The sequence below is a fragment of the Aythya fuligula genome, chromosome 13 (genome assembly GCF_009819795.1).
Source record: "Aythya fuligula isolate bAytFul2 chromosome 13, bAytFul2.pri, whole genome shotgun sequence".
NCBI classification, from domain to species: domain Eukaryota; kingdom Metazoa; phylum Chordata; class Aves; order Anseriformes; family Anatidae; genus Aythya; species Aythya fuligula.
This window is the reverse complement of record NC_045571.1, coordinates 811,174-828,047: the sequence shown is the minus strand read 5'-3', so window position 1 is coordinate 828,047 and position 16,874 is coordinate 811,174. Positions and strand designations below refer to the sequence as shown.

Genomic DNA, 16,874 nt, shown 5'->3' with positions numbered 1-16,874 from the left:
AAGAATCAAATATCTACTCCTCTAGCCTTCCTATTATGTAGCTCAGGGGAGGGTAATAAGAGCTTTCTAACAAACAAAACAGAAAGAAGATATTCAAAACATTAAATTGTTTTAAAACAGGACACAGTAGTTCTCAACTCACCAGTACTCTGGTATTTTCGTACAATGCTTCCTCTTTGAAAATTTTATACTGTGAATATATGAAGAGGAATCTTGTTCACAGAGTTAGTACATTGCATTCAGAGGTTCTTTAGATCATGTACAGACATATTTCTGTATACTGCAAAGTGCGTGCAACTACCTTGCAAGAAGACTCCATTCATTTTCAGAGGTTTACGATAACAGCTGCATAAAACTGAATATGGACATGTCAGTAAAATAAATATTCAGGAGCCACTATTGGTAAAGGAATGCTTTTTTAAATGCAGAACACGCATTAGTCTTTCAGAAAGGGATTTTGCATTTTAACACCATGATAATACTACTCAGAGTTCTATTTTGCCTCTTTTGTTAGTAAAGGCTCAAATTATGCATATGCACTGCTTGTGCACAGCTATTTCTCATAATGCTGAGCATTCTGATTCCATTTTCTCTCCCCTCAGCTCTAATGGTATTCATCAGCTGACAGACTCTTCAGTTTTTAACAGGACTTTCACTGTAAGAAAACAAGGCAGTATTTCAGGGCAGAGGAGGTAAGGAAGGCCCTCTAGTTCTGTCCCCTGAAGGTCACTTGTGAACAGCTGTTTCTGATTTACTCCTCTCCACAGTATTATTCGCAAATTATGCTGCTTCACATGGGTAGGCTGTAGCCTTAACAGAAAAGGGATGTTACTTCAGTGGCAAATCACTGATCACGGCTAAACAGTGCTGCTATATAAACAACATGGCTGTTTTTCTGGAAAACAAAACTAAAAGGATTGGAAAAAGTGGTGAGAGAACTTTCCCCAAGGTATTACTCAACCACCTTATGCTGTAAATCCACTAAGCCTCATGTCACTACACACATTTGTTGCACTGTATCCTATGAACAAGTACTCAAGGCTGCCAGGGAGCAATCGAATGTAAAGACAGATAACAAAGAAATGTATTTTTTAAAACCATGTATTTACTTACAAGCATTTGTCACTGAAAAACTGTTGGAAGAGTCCAAGTGATCTACATGATAGTTCAAATGGAAGGGCTTTTCTGTGGTGTTTTGGTTCGTGTTGTATAACTGCACTGCAAATCGAAATGCGCTGTGCTCCTGAACAGTGTTCCTCATGAAAAGTCCACCTAGGTTGAGAGAGAAAAACAGGAGTGGGGATAGAAGGTATCTCAGAATGAATTGTTAGCAAAAGCAGAGGTAGTAAGTTACATTTGCATACTAGCAGCCTAGGCGTGAGATCATCCTTTGGGCAGAGCACACGCACGAAATGCCAACCCCGAAGTTCGGCTGGCGAAGCACCCCGTAGCCCCCCCGAGCCCTTGGCGGGGGGTGGAGGGGGCGAGCACTGGGGGGCTGCAGGTGGCTGCCGACACTCCCGAGCCCCAGCCTCTACCCCTGGAAGGCTGAGAGACCCCGGCCTGAGGAGCAGGGCGCGGGGCTCGATGTGTGACAGACGATGAAGGAGGAAAAAAAAAAAAAAAAAGAAAAAGGCACAAAACCCCAAGTTCTTCACTCGCACGCCCGCAGCCTGACGGCTCCCTCGGCCACAGGTTGAGGGCACAGCGCTGCGCTTCACGCTGCCGCTCCTTAAACCATTCTGCGATCCCGCACGGAGACGGACCCTAGCCTCCCGTCGGTCCCGGGGTGAACAGCAGCCGCCCCAGCAGCCCGGGCACCGCTCCCGCATCTCCCTGCCGGCTGCGGAAAGGGGCCGGAGCCGAGCTGGCCCCGCGAGCAGCTGCGGCCGCCCTCGCCCCTTTTCCCCGGCCGGCTGCTGCTGGCTTCTCCCCGCCGCCCCGGCGCAACTGGGTGCCGCTTACCGATGCTGATGGTGTTGGGGAATCCTCCCCGAGCCTCCCCCAGCAGCCCCGCCAGCAGCAGCAGCAGCAGCAGGGTCCGGGGCAAGCTCTGCCCCATTTTCTTCAGCCCCTGCGCTTCAGCCCCTAGCACGAAGCGGGCGGCTCGGGCATGGGCGCGAGGGGAGCCTCGGAGCAGCCAACGGTGGTGCTGATGCTGGCGGAGGTAGCGGGGAGGACGATCCCCTCCTTTCTTCCTTTCCTTTTTTTTTCCCCTCAGATCCCTCTCCTCTTGTCTTCACCCCAGCCTGGCAGGGCTCATTGGCTGCGAGGTTTGCCTTTCTCTCCCCCCCTTGTCTCCATCAGTGCCCCCCCCCCCCCCCCCCCCCCCGCAAGGGACTTCCCCCAAAGATGGTGGGGAGCGGAGCCGCCGAGGCGCTCCGCCCGGGCCGGGAGGGGGAGATCGATCAAACTTGGCGGGGGGCGGGCTTGCAGCCACTCGGCCTCCGTCGGCCCCCGTTGAGGGGCTTACGGGCGGCGGCTGGTCCCTTTAAAGCTTTATCGCCTGGACGAGGGCGGGGTGTGTGTGTGTGTGCGTGTGCGCGCGCGCGCGCGTGTGTGTGTGTGTTCGCGTGTGTGTGCGTGTGTGTGTGCGCGTGTGTGTGTGCGTGTGTGTGTGCGCGTGTGTGTGTGCGCGTGTGTGCGTGTGTGTGTGTGCGCGCGCGCGTGTGTGTGTGTGTGTGTGCGCGTGTGTGTGTGCGCGTGTGTGCGTGCGCGTGTGTGCGTGCGTGCGTCTGTGTGTGTGTGTGTGTGTGTGTGTGTGCGCGTGTGTGCGTGCGTGCGTCTGTGTGTGTGTGTGTGTGTGTGTGTGCGCGTGTGCGTGTGTGTGAGAGTGTGCGGTGCGGCCGGCTGCCTGAGGGGAGGAGGAGAGGGGAGGTAAGGGGGGAGGCGACGCAGAGCCGCGGGGAGGGTGAGGGGATGCGGCCGGGGTCCTGGGCGGGCATGGCGGGCGGCTGAGGAGGCGCAGGGCCCGGGGGCAGAGGGTGCCGTGAGGGCCCGCTGCCACCAGGGGGGCCAGGGCTGAGGGCGAGGGCCCGCCTGAGGGGAGAGAGGGAGGCGGCAGGGCAGGGACAGGGCCGGGGATGGCACAGGGCAGTGGGAAGGGGCGTCAGGACGAGTTTATCCCGCACAAGGGAATATTAGATCCTTCCAAACCTCCTCTAAAAGGGAGAAATCCAGCAAAGTCTCTCCGTTGCCCCTTATGCTGTGGAAAATGACAGACCCGGAGTAGCACAGATGCTAGATCTCCACAGGGAGCAGGCAGACGGGTGTCAGGTACCCCACGTACCTCTTGGTACCCACCTCTTTGCTGAGCATCAATCTTGTTATGCCCCTGGCCTGTGGACACATACGGAGACACTGTGCTTTTGCTGGAAACTTGGTTCTCTGGTGTGTTGATCTTGCATCCCTCTCCTTGACGTCTCACTGTATGGAGCCTGAAGCTCTGTTCTCTTCTTGCTGCTTTGAGGCTCATGGAACTGTACAAAATGGAGACAGAAAAGAGATACTAGGTCACCCAGTCCATCTCCTAGGCCCAGGGAAGATTGTTTTACACTTGATGTTTTCTTTTCCTCTGATTTCAGCAGACTACTTTTCCTTGGTCTGCCTCTGATTTTTTTTTTTTTCCTCCCTCCTTGCTAATCTCAGGCTGGTAGTTTTTTTCTGGTCTATGTACAGTTGAGTTAGGGATAATATCAGAAGCACTTGGCTTTGCATTTGCAATATAATTAGCCAGTGATACTGACTGTAGCTTCATGTAAGTACTCATGTGAGACTAGCAGACAACTGCACACACGCAGTTTCAAACCACTACTCTTGAAGGATGCCAAAGGCACAGATGTATAACAGGGCATCACATTTACACAGAAAGAGCTGTTAAGCACATATATGACTTTATGCACACACGTGTGACTCCTGCTTACTTCTAGGTGCATGCATTGGTAGCTATATGCGTGCTCCTTTAGAAAAATCATTTCCAGAAGATGGAATCAATTCCAGTCCAGGCAGGGTAGAGATCAGGCTGTAGGGTGGCTGGGAATGTTCCCGCTTTAGGTTCAGATGGCAGTTGACACTTTAGCTCTTTAAAGAAAGAAATGGTTTTCTGTAGAGATATGTGGAGAATATCTTTATATTGGTAGCACTCTTCTAGCCCAAAGCACTGTACAAATATTATTTATGAATTACCATAGACATGCCTATGAAGCAGGATTGTATTCTTCTGTTACAGATGTAAGAATCAGGGAAAGCAACTGATCCAGCTCACCTAGGCAGGAAGTTTCAGATCTAGAATTAAGACTACGAGCAACAGCTGGGCTTTACTGTAGAGAATTCTTCTCTCAGATGTCCTTTGGTAAAAATAGCAGACCTGAAAGTTACAGACAGCTATGTGAAACTTAGACTTTCATTATACTTGTGAAACACATGTTCCTATAGGCTAATAAGTTGTCTTTCTGGTTGCAGACTATGCCTCTTTCCCCACTCTACTTACCTCCAGTCCATTTCTAACACATTCTTCACATAGTCTCCAAGTCCTCTTTTATGTGTCCTTTCATAGCAGCCCTGCTTTCTTCCTGTGCACTTGCTCCCACAAATTTCTTCTTCCTGTTTCTCCAGTTGTGTATTCCAGCCTGACCCCACTTGACACACCTGATTATGATGTTCTGAAAAAATATGAAAGAAATTATGTTTAACGTTATAAATGTTAGGACATATGGGAAAAAATTAAATAACCAGTAATGAAGGTGGCATATAGCAGAATCTCGTTTTCACAGATAGCTGGTAGGATGGGTACCTGATCCCAAGTAAAATGGTACTTCATAGCTTCATCTCAAAATGGAGTCTCATTATAATCTAAAATGAATCTGTGCTAAGAGGCAACTAAATTTTCATTATCACCTTTCTCCTCCTGAAGCCCCTAACATTCACATTATTATTAACATTTTCAAAACACATTGTTTTTTTGTTATGCATTTCATGGTAATATTTTTATATACAAATGGTACAGCAACAATCCTGTACAGATTTTGAAGAATCCCAAAGAGACTACATCCCTGTTTCTTTCTTACAGTGAACCCAATCTATCCTAGGACAAAATTAGTATGATATTAGTTGGCTTTATGTGAATATTAATGCCTTACAAATAGTTTACATACTTGGAAGTTAAGTGACTCAAGTTAATGAGTTCCATGGTAACCAAGGTCATACCAGATGCTTTCCCAAACCTTTCCTAACTAAATACAACCAAGATTTTGCAGGATAATCAGAGCTTCGTGTTCAGATGATTTACAGTGGCCTGGGACACTAGGGGATTCTGAGTACTATCTACCTGAGCCAGGAGGAGGTAATGATTTATAATTAGCTAATGTGTTCTCATTGTGATGTCTAATACTGGATTAGAAAAATGCTAGAGAATTTGGGACACAGCGTTCTCACCGAGCTTTCTGATGTTACTAGACTAAATCCATGGTTTTAGCATAAAGTCATGGCAAAATCTACACCAGGATTCTCTGGCTCAAACTTCACCCTAACTGCACTAAGCTGACTTTAGCACTTCTGTGATTCCCAGTTTTTAATTGCAAGAGAGAAGTACAGGCAGCGAGTTTCCAGAAATCATTGTGCTTCTCCCACTACCAACCTAACTAGATTATAATTGCCAATTGTGTTTTACAGCCTTTTAAAAATTATTTTAACCGGCTATTTCTTCATAAAAACAGGAGATATGATTAACCGAACTTTATGTTAATCTTAGCATTTTCATTAGCTAAACCGATTAATTCTGCAACTGACAGTTTACAGTTAAAGTGATAGGCAGGGAGAGAAGCAAAGACAAAAGGATTCAAGGAGAAGATGAAACTACAGATAGCAGCAGTCAAAGGGAAAGTACAGTATAAAAAGAGGGAGAATGAATATAGACAGTATAGTCACATATATTTCAGAGAACAGGTCAAAGGACATCTAGTTAAAATTGATTAAATTATGAGTGGGCATAGAACAAACTGTTGAAGCTCTCCTGTTTACCTTTCATTACCAAGCAGTAACAGAGACATAAAATTAAATTAAAAAGCAGCAGATGAGAGACAGTTTAACAGAAATACTCTGCTGTGCAGTTTATAGCTAATCTATAAAGCTACCTTCTACACATTAGTCTTAGCAAAAATAATTGTTTTTAAAACCTTAAAAATTTATATGAATTAGCAGAGTAAATCTGTTAGATGAAAAAGCTATTGGGATTAATAATTCATGGGAGAAAGTAGCTGCTAGATGCCTCAAAGAAGACCTGGTCTTCCTGCACATGATGGGAGTTCATCGTATGTCTAACCTTCTCTGAAAGTTTTTGCAGAGACAGTATAGGAGACTGGGTGAATCATTGATTTGTTGTTATTATTTTTTTGCTAAGAATAGTCAACAAGTGAAATCCTGGAACAACAGAGGTTTGTTACCTCTGTCATCGGAACTAGGATTTTATCTACTACACCGTGGCAGAATAATGCTGTCTGGCATATAGAAATATGTTCTAGCACATGGAAGGGTGATCAAGATTTGTATAGGAACAGGCTCAATGAGGAAACTTGTTGACAAATAAGTCATTACTCTGTTATTGGAGACATTCAACTTTAGGTAGCAAATTCCTGCATCAACTTTTATCAGACTTGAGCATGGATTGTTACAGTAATAACCTATGTATACTACAATTGCACAACTAATACAAATGTGGAAACAGCATGTACAAACGCCTTCATTTTTCTTGAGGTTGTGGTATCTTAAGAATCCATATTACTAGTCCTTCTAAGAGCTAGGGGGTGGTGGAAGTGTAGGGTTATTATAGTCCCATAATGTCAGAAACAATTTATATTACCTTCTGGTTTTTGATGAACTGTACGCTAGGCACTGCTGGCATAACATAACCCTGCAATTCTTATTTAAACCCTTTTGCTGAGTGCATCTATATTTATTACTTAAAGAAAAAGTAAATCAAAAAAGTAACAGTATCCCATATACACTGTTAATAAAATTAATCCTCTCTCTTTTTCTTTCATACCTATAAATACAGTTTTCAAGCAATCTTGAAAGTTAAAACCAGTTTTTAAACCACTTAGAACTCTGTTCAGAATCTGACCACTACTTTATTTCTGTGTATAATTACTGAAGTATATTAAGGACAATCTCCTTTAGCTGCAAGTAGTGAACAATGACTTCCGATAACTGCTTGCCAATCAAAAGTCCACTTTTTTTCCCAGTATTTGTTTGTATATTACTATGACTCATTTCAGTTCAGATTTATAGTAGTGGTTTTTAGTGAAAATATCTGTTGAAAAAGCTCACTGATTCTTGGAAAGGGATGTCTATACAATAAGAATGTACATTTTTCACTGAAGTTTAAGGATTTTGGATTTGATCTGTTCCACTTGATCAGAGAGAGATCCCTCTCCTCCCCTAAGCAAGTGGTCTGGTAGTTACAAAGTTTGAGTTATGCAGGAAATTGACATTCCCCTCTGTTAATTTCAAAGAACCTGTGTTTTTACTTCTGGAGTGAGCCTTTGCAGCACTAAGGTAGCAAATCAGGCTTTTTTTTTTTTTTTAAAGAGTCCATTCACTTCATATAAACAAGATATTAATTAATACAGGAATTAAATTTGACAGAAAAGGAACTTTAAACTTTGTCTTCATTAGTCCTAGGAAATATATTGTCTATGGGGTGTTTGTCTCTCCCTTGCTTTGTCACTACCCAAAAAAGTCACCTTGAACATGAAAAAAACTCTCCCTGTGCAACTTCCACGAAAAGAAAGCATTTCCTCAGAGGAAAGAGGTACATAGAGCAGCTCATTCCTCTCATGTATGCTCTGCTACTTTTAGACCTTTATTTTCTCTCACCTAGATACCTAACCTACCATCTAATTCCAACAGCATCTCAAGGTCTAACAAGACAATAACTGGAAGAAAAATGCCAATGCTGCTAGCAAGGTGTCAATACAGGGAATTTAAAGAACAGTCCAGAATCTAAGAAGATAGTAGAGAAAAATCGTAGGAAGAAGAGATATATCCTATTGTAACATCACAGTCTAACCCACAGGCTGGAGATTCTGACCCCTGTATACTGAAAGAGATCAAATCCACAGTCTTTAAATCATATTTTGTCTTATTGTGGAGGGCTTGCATTGTCTTTCTGCACAGAGATGAATTCCACCTAACATGATTTGTTTAATTGATTTCAGTGGGATTAACTGAGAGTACAAAAACGACTACAGTGTATACTTACATTGGTATGAATAATGCAATGTAGTTCTGATAATCTGCAGTGTTCAGGAGACAGCAAACCCTTCAGAAACTCAGTAGTTTATTTGAAAAGATCTTATATTAACATTATAGCCAATGTCAACAGAAGCATTCTCATGCTTTATAAAACTTCTAGTCCCAATTAAAAGTTGTTTGGCTTTGTAACTCACACCTTATAGCAACTGTGCTGGATCTTGATAATTACAGTATGAAACTGACTATTTGATTGCTCTTTCAGCACAATAAAAGACATCAGAAGTGAAAAAAAAAAAAACTCTGCAAAATGGTTTTGTAGTAGCAATTCTCACCTTATATCAATTTGAAGAGTCTTAAGTATTTTCCAGTAGATCTGCCATGGTTCTTATGCAGCAAATAGAAGTCAAATGACAATAGATTTACGTTTCTTAATTACATTTTGCAGATGCTTCAGAAGTATCCCATGAGCCCCAAGGAGTCCACAGTCCTGATTTGCAGGAAAAGATATATTTATTTATTATCATCTCTTAAATGTTTTAGTATCAGATTATCTGGAAACCAATGTTGAACATGTAAACTGCTATAATCCTGTTTTTACTTCAGTTCTGTTGTGTCTAACTAAGCACTCAAGCACTAACAAACAAGGTCACTGCTATCAGTGACTGCCCATTTATGGGAAGCTTGTCTAACTAAAGATGTTGCTAAAACATCCTATTTTTGATGACAAAGCACTGGATTGTATATATAGCCATTGCTTTCAGTAAGTTTTGCTTGCTGAAACTTCATGAGCAGACTTCACAGTGTTATTGACTGGCAAAGTCTAGGAAGTCACCCCATTTTCTGTTGTTCATTAGTGTACCTTAAAAAATGAAAAACAATAAATGTAAGTTAAGTAAAATCTTTCCTTTAAAGGAGTGAGATGCCATTTCCTTGGTACTTGCAGTAGCCTAGAGTGTAATCTAAAACCTTTACACTTATTAAACATCATTCTATTGACTTCAGTGGTCTTTGAATAAAGCTAATAGCCTATTTTGTAGGATATGTAGCCATATCCATATTCTTGAGGTGCACGAGAGGCTAGGGACAAGACTGGAGAGGAGAGGCAAGACTAGAATTTTTATTTCAATTCTCTCATAAGCTACTTGTTCTTCGTACATCAGAAAGTATAAAATTAAATATACGGAAAGTATAAAAAAATAGAGTATGGACCATTCTATTTTGGGGAAAGGTCACAGAGACATCACCTTGTAGTTCTACCTTGAAATCTGTTTACATAAAATCACTCTTTTTCAGGAACTGGAGCTTTGCCACCTACATCTAGGTTATGGACACTCTGGGTCTGAGAAGCATCCAACCCAACAGTTAGTTTCACAGTGATAAATCAGTTAATTAAATTTCTGAAAGCAAGACAATTCAGAACTGACCTTAGAACCTTCCTGTTAGGTGGCTATACACAGTCATCAGAAGTGTTAGGTAAGAAGTGGCCAGTTTTACACAAGGTTTCATCGGGGGTGCAAACACTAAGTGTGATGTAGTGAGTTAAAGAGGAAATGCAAACACATAATTTTAGACTTAACTCTGAAAGTTCTTGCTTTTGCGTTGCATGGCAGACTTTACACATTACTTTGATGTACTGTTGTTATTTGCAGTGTAATCTTGTATAATAATTAACTCCAACTGATCCACTGCAGTGCTTTAGCAAAGTATTGGGGCCCATTAAATTGGACCATGAATACACAGTTGCTTTCCTTATTTCTAACATAATTATACTGTTGGAAAAAAAAAAAAAAAAAAAAAAAAAAAAAAGCAGATTAATTGGAAAGGTGTTGCCAAATAGGGCTCCTTGCTGCTGTAAATTTCTGGAGTGCTGTTACAAGGTTTTGAAGTATTAACTACATATGAAAAGCAACATGCTGGAAATCTTTTGGAAAGCATTTGTTTCCACTATTTTTTAGGGAAACATTCTGCTGTCAAAGGTGAAAGCCAATGACAGCAGTACCAAAGGCCATGTTTTCACTGCAAAGTTATTCATACTTTTAGGGCCACCCCGTTCCACACAGCATCGCACAGGCCCTTATGCCTAGATATACATGAACTTTGAATCTGGTTTTGCCATTAAAGCTCAACTCAACTTCTAAGTAGGTCACCAGTTATGAAGTTTTCAAGGAGGAGTTTGGCTTTAGGGCACACATGAAATCGTATGTTTGCTATATACATCTGCTTGGATTATGGATTCAGTTTGGAGAATAAATCTCTCTCTTACAGACTTACCAATGTATTTAAGCATGAAAGCAAATAAAACCTGTCATAAGCAAGAAGGAGACAGAGCATTATTCTAATTCTATATGAATTGGACTATAACGACTCCTGGACCCTGTAGTTTCTGAGTCATTTGTCTCCCATTTGGCTCTTGCTAGAAACTACCTGCCAGTTCATATACCTCCACTCAGCTTTTAACCCTTCTTTCCACATGCTCTGAATCTTTTTGCAGAAGAATACTAAAAGATGCCACCTCAGCAGGCTGCATTGTAGATACAAAAATGGCTAGCTGTAAAATATCCTCAGAGTGTCAGGAGCTCCCTCAGCTCCTGTTCAGTCAGCAGTCAATAGGAATTCTTTGTACAGATAAATTATGATTACCAGCCTGGTGATATCACTCGAACATGCCAGTTCACACACGATTCTGGGTAGAGGACCCTGTCTGAGAAGGAAAAAGAGGCTTGGAGATGACACAAATGCCAGAGGATGGAACTGTAATTCAGGAAAAACAGCTGTTGTTCTAGAACACTCCAAGAGACAATATATAAAGAAACTCAAGTCAGTGACACAATAAGAAGCCTGAGAAACAGCCTTGCAGTCCTACTGGCAAAGCCAAGTAAATGTCAGGCCATGATGGACATAGGCCTTGATCTGTGTGTTTGGTCATGTATTCCAGATATACTTTGTAGTTTTATCTCAGGCCATGGCCTCCCTGATTGCAATGGGAGCTTTGCTTAAGCTAACAGCTATTTCACATTGGAAATGACATTGGGAACTTCATAAGAGCGCTGAAATTTGCATTTAAAACAAGACCAGAATCCAGCTGTTTTACTTGTTCTCAATGAATGCATTTGCCATACTTTGCACAATAATGAACTGAAAGTCAACTAATTTCTGTTTATTTTCAGTACGAAATGTATGAACCAGCTTTTTCAAAAATCATAAGAAATTATTCCTGAATTTCTTAAATTTACTAAGAATCATTTGGTCAAATAGCAGAGTCCCCACAACTTTATACTCATGTATGCGTTGATTATGAGACATTTCAAATAAGCTGATAGTGATCTTCTAAAATAGATACATGAAAATAATTCGTTCCTCAGAACTATAGCTGTAAGCTAAAAGCACACGTATCAGCTGACAGCACTTCTCACATCCGTCAGCAATGTTCATTTTTGATGATAAAACATAACTAAAATTTCCAAAATTTGTTCATCAGGAGAGATCTATGCTTTCAATTTAGTTGGTGTTCATCAAAAGGCTTTTGCTGAATTACTGAAGTTTGGAACACACCAGACCATTTAAGCTACTCAAGCCAAAGAGAAACTGAATGGCAGCTCTTAGTAGCAACAGCATTTTTCAAAGTTCACAGACTCTGTCAAGGTTATCAGAGTTATTAGGCCCTGAAATATAAAGATGTAACCTTGAGACAAATTTCTGATTCCAAGTACAAACCCTCAGTGACTTGAGTGGACATCACACTAGACTCTGAGTTATTAGATCACAAATGCGAGAAGGATGAAGCATTATTCTAATTTCATTTTGATAAGGTTAGGACAATGACATCTTAAAACCATGCAGCACATATATGTGTACGTTCCCTGAAAGAGGAAATATATTTCCGATTCAGAAGTTGGAATGCTTCTAACTGACCCTGAAATGAAAAACTTCCCACTAGCTTTGTAACAAAACAGCGTTGTGGAGTCCCAAGTATCTCTCCATTACTTGTATCAAACATATTCCTTTTAAGATTAAAAATGCACTTTCAAGCTTTCAGTTCTGCAAACTCATTTGGGCCTACAGAGTTGGGTTACATTTTCCCAGTCTCACAACCAAGTACAGTCTTTAAACACTATACAAGACGTGTGATGGTTTCTGTGCAATACCACTGCCTTCTAATTGTACCCCCAGTGACATCCTTGCAGCTTGAAGCCTGTCAGTGGGGTTTATCAAGCGTAACACACTGAAACTTTTGAACAATCCTTTTGAAACTTCATAAGAATTCAGCCAGCGCCTGCAAGATGTATTGCTCTTTCTGGCAAACAGAAGAAAGAGAGGAGCAAAAGCCTGATTTTGGTGTGAAAGCTAGCATAACTGATTCTGAACCCTGAAAGCCTTGAGCAGGACTGCTGGGTGAGGATGTGCAATAAACACCACTCTCTCTGGGCAAAACTGCTTAGGTGAGGGTTAGCAGGTATTGTGGCTTCACAACTTTTCCTTCTGTTCAGTGGACTACACGATTCAGTTTACCCAAAATGATTTGGAGATGAAAGATAGTTTGATCACAAAAGCAGCTCTGTTGTTCCAGGAGCAGCATGCAAAGGAAAGTTCTTTCACACAAACACAGGAATAATGTTTCCTGCCTCTGGATTCTGACTGTCAGAAAACTGTCTATATCCTCACTAACCTTCACCCATCTTGCCTGATTTTTTTTTGATATTTCAAAGACATGGACAGGTACTCTCCTCCAAATAGAGCTGTTTTCTAAAAAAGGAGAATGAGAAAATTTTAGGGTTGTACTTTCATCTTCAATAGAAGATTTTTCTGCCTAAAAACAGGATTACAGACCTCAGGATCTGGCCTCACATTTTGTATGCAGAGTAGTGAAATCATGCCATAACAACAATTTAGGAAGCCGAAAGGAATATAAACACAAGCAAAGATTAGTTAATATTGAAATATTTTGGTTGTTCAGAGATAAATTCAGACACTAATCACAGATTAACTGGATTTGGGGCTATAGAAGTGACTGTTACACAGCAAGGTCAGGGCTGAATGAAATGACTAGAAATCGATCAAATGTACGAAGTACTATGGGGGAACAGGGCAGTTAATCATTTCAAAACTTTACTCTGTAAAATGTACTGTACATGATCGATGATGGCGGAGATAATAAAACAAGCAGCCAATACTTCTGCTCCAGATATAAATATGCTGGAATTGTGTTTGGGCTTAATTCAGCACAATTTGGGTTGCTAATTAATGATGCTTTAAGCAGAAGGTAGAAAAGTTAGCTCTGTTATTTTTTAGGAAATTATGTCTTACTTTCAGAATGCATCTGGCTGACATTGTTTATTAAGGACTGGAGTGATGTGACTTTTGGGGAGGCTAGGGAGGGAATATCATTCATCTAGACTTCTAAAAACCTATGTGGGTATAAACTGCATATGCTTTTGGTGCAAGAAATGCTAACTGCTTGGCATCCGTTTATTGGCAGTGGGATATGCATTTACAAGCCCTTTTTCCCTCCTAGCTCCAAGGGATTAACAGTACAGCAATTCTTTGAGCCTCAGGGCCTGATTCTGTACCACTGAAGTCAATAGAAGCGTTGTTATTGACCTCAATGGGCACAGGCTCAAACCCTCAAAGAATACATTATGTGATACATGTTTTTTAAAAAACGGCTTAGCAGTTCTTTTTGTCTGCAAAACCAGGGATGACTGACTGATAGAAAGAAACTGAAATAGAGAGGAGAAAAAACAAACTCTGATTCCCCAGTTAGACAACTGACTCTACATGTGAGCACTTTGTCACAGCAGACAGAATAGCTGCACTAAATAGCTGCATTTTGTATTGCGTTTAAATTGTGAGTAATACCCTCTGACATCAAGTCTCTAATTTACGTACCTGAAAACAATATAAATCAGTAAAAGCAGCAGTAGCTCTATAACTCTGAGAAGCCTGGTTACTCTGTGGTGAGACATAGGTGGAGGAGCCTATTTTTGCTCCTCTACATTAGAGAATTTTAACAACTGTGCATAAGAGGAACTCTTCTAATTTTTCTGCCATTCCTTCATCTGCCTCTAGGAGCCCACATCCTAACTGATGGGGTCACATAAACCTGAGAAACATTGTAAGAGCAAAGGAAAACTAAGATTGTTTTCATAACCATTTACCACTACATTCAGAGTTGTAAGCAAGTTAATGACCACAGGTAATAGCATAGATCCTTTCTAACCACAAATAGCCAATGGCTGCACTTTCCCCTTCTAGTTTCAGCATTAATAACAAACTTCATTTTTCTAAACTTAAATCTATAAACTGAACAGCAGGGCCCTCGCATACATATTCATGTGAAAAACCCTCAAGAGGAATTAAAGGCACCATCCATCTTCCTTATATATTGAATGAATTAAGTATTGGCTCTTGGTTTTGAAAGCGTCACTGGTCACCCCAGTCACATCCCATTTCTTCTGATCCTGCTTTAGTTGATTTGCAAACACATCACCTCCTTCAAACAGCTTTGAAAATACTTCCAGTGAGAATGCTTATTTGGTCAAATCCTTGCTATATCTTATTTACCAAAAACAGTCTCAGGGAAAGAAAATTTATTCTGTCACCAGCATGTATAAAAGGGGTAAGGAAGCCTTCCCTAGTACTTCCAGGCTGAAGCTGAGCACATCAGCAAATACACTATTTAGAGAGAGTGGAGGCATTGCAGAAGTCTCCTTGTACTACTAGGGGTTAGAGCATCAACTCCCAGACACAGAGACCTTTTGTAACACCAAACCCCAAAACATTTTCTCAAAAGTCAGTGCGATTATCGCATCCTTGTGGTGCAGAATTTTTAATGCTGAGCAGCTAGTACATTTTATGAATTCATCACTTTGCTGTTGAACACTGGCATGCACTGATAGCTAGGCACAAAAAGCTCCAGCGCTGTACAGAAGTGGCATTCAGCCTTTGACAAGCTAAGAGCTACTTTGTCATCAAACAGAGGCTCACAAAACCATGAAAGAATGAACCGCATTTAAAATAGAGAAATGTGCACAGGCATTTTATGCGAGAGTTAATACACTACTCCAAACAAGTCAGCAAAATCCACAGCCAGGAGCAGTGTTTTTCAGAGCACAGCCAAAGACCTGGACTCATCGGCTATCTGTCACCCATCTTGGAAGACTGGTTCTGGATAAGTCAATACAGTTCATATGTGTGTGGGCGCACTCACACCTCTATTTTTTGTTTCAAATTGCCTGGGGACAGCTGACATATAATCTTCAGAACACCATGTGATGCTTTAATCAAATATTAGCAAGGAGTTCGAAGCAACGTGGAAGCCACAAGTGGGGTACAAGATACTCAAGCACTGAAATATCAGTGCTTGAGTATCAACAAAATAGCATCAACAAAATAGCAAAGATTAGCTTCATTTTTTCTTGTTTATCATGCTGTTCTTTGTTAGAATGCTCCCTCTGTTGCTTAATTCTTCTGAACTGATATGAAAAATAAAATAAAGAAAAAAAAGAACAAAGAATCTCTTAAGCAATATAACCCAGCTTGGGGTTTTACTAAGAACCTTTTGGTCTATTTTATGTCTTTATACTGTCCAGCTGTCTAGATTAGGATAGCAAATGAATATGAATGGGGGATTATTGCATTTTAATGGTTTCTAAAGTTTAGGAGAAAAAGCTTTTGCCAGTTTTCGAATATGGATTTTGGTTACAACCCAACCTTGTCATCCTTTCTTGTGCAAAATTCCCACTATGATCAGTGGGACTTCTGAATATTTAAGGAATACATGGGAACTTGTTATTTTTTCTCTTCGGTTTCTAAACTGTGAGAGGAATTTGTGTCAACCTGGGAGGAAGGAGGAGAACATGAGGGAGAGTGAACAGAGCTAGATAATGCTGTGTGCCAAACACTTCCCAAGCAGCCCCTAGGCATGCTGCTATTATGTTGGAACTGTAGCCAGAAGTGTTACATTTAGGAGTGCAATATCTGCAAGTCCCTTATGAGTAAGTCTTCAAACACAAATCCCATTCAAAAATATCATTACAAAAACCAAATAATGTTGCAATATTTGAGCATTTGCCCACAAACACAGGTTTTTTCTTACTCTTCTTTCAAGAAAAGAAAGGAAGGATGTTCAGAATTCCCTTTACTGAAATATTTATGCCTGGTGTGAAAAAGTGAAGGGCACATTTTTAGTAACCAAGGTCTCTATGAGATAAACATGAAACTCCAGCACAGCTGGTGCTTGACAGTGGAATTATTTGTCTCGTGGAATTTTCTGTTAGGGAGATCCTTCATTAGTAAAAGAACCTTTTTGGTATTCGCTCTCAGATTGCTTTTACTTAGGCAGTGCTTATTACTAAATATGTTATCTTAACATTGTAAGTTCTGTCAAATCTTAATCTTTAGTGTTGAGGTTTCTGAAAGCTGCAAATATTTGTTTTCAGAATTAAAATCAGAAAGATAAACAATACATTTTTCAGTGTTTCTGAATGTATTGACATACATGTTAGTATTTATGTTTTTCCCACTATGTTCCATGTTCACATATTTTTTCCATTTACCTTTGATATGCTGTACTTCGTTTCTAAAGCAACAAGTCTTTTGAACATCATTTCACCTTTTGAGCCTAG

The 16,874-nt window shown here is 40.9% G+C and overlaps 1 protein-coding gene across 8 annotated transcripts in view; it reads right to left on the bottom strand.

The window, feature by feature from the left end:
• GRIA3 (glutamate ionotropic receptor AMPA type subunit 3) overlaps window positions 1-2,230 on the bottom strand; it is a 158,449-nt gene extending 156,219 nt beyond the window's left edge. For 5 of the 8 annotated variants that reach the window (XM_032196005.1, XM_032196002.1, XM_032196004.1 and 2 more), the window contains exons 1-2: window positions 1,966-2,130; window positions 1,114-1,272 (exon numbers count right to left, since the gene is read on the bottom strand). In XM_032196005.1, coding sequence (XP_032051896.1) covers window positions 1,114-1,272; window positions 1,966-2,062 — 256 coding nt within the window. In that variant the 5' untranslated portion in view covers window positions 2,063-2,130. Of the gene's footprint in view, window positions 1-1,113; window positions 1,273-1,364; window positions 1,388-1,965 lie in introns of those variants that run through there. The other 3 variants (XM_032196007.1, XM_032196006.1, XM_032196001.1) reach the window with 2 other exon arrangements.
• Window positions 2,231-16,874: the final 14,644 nt, after the last annotated feature.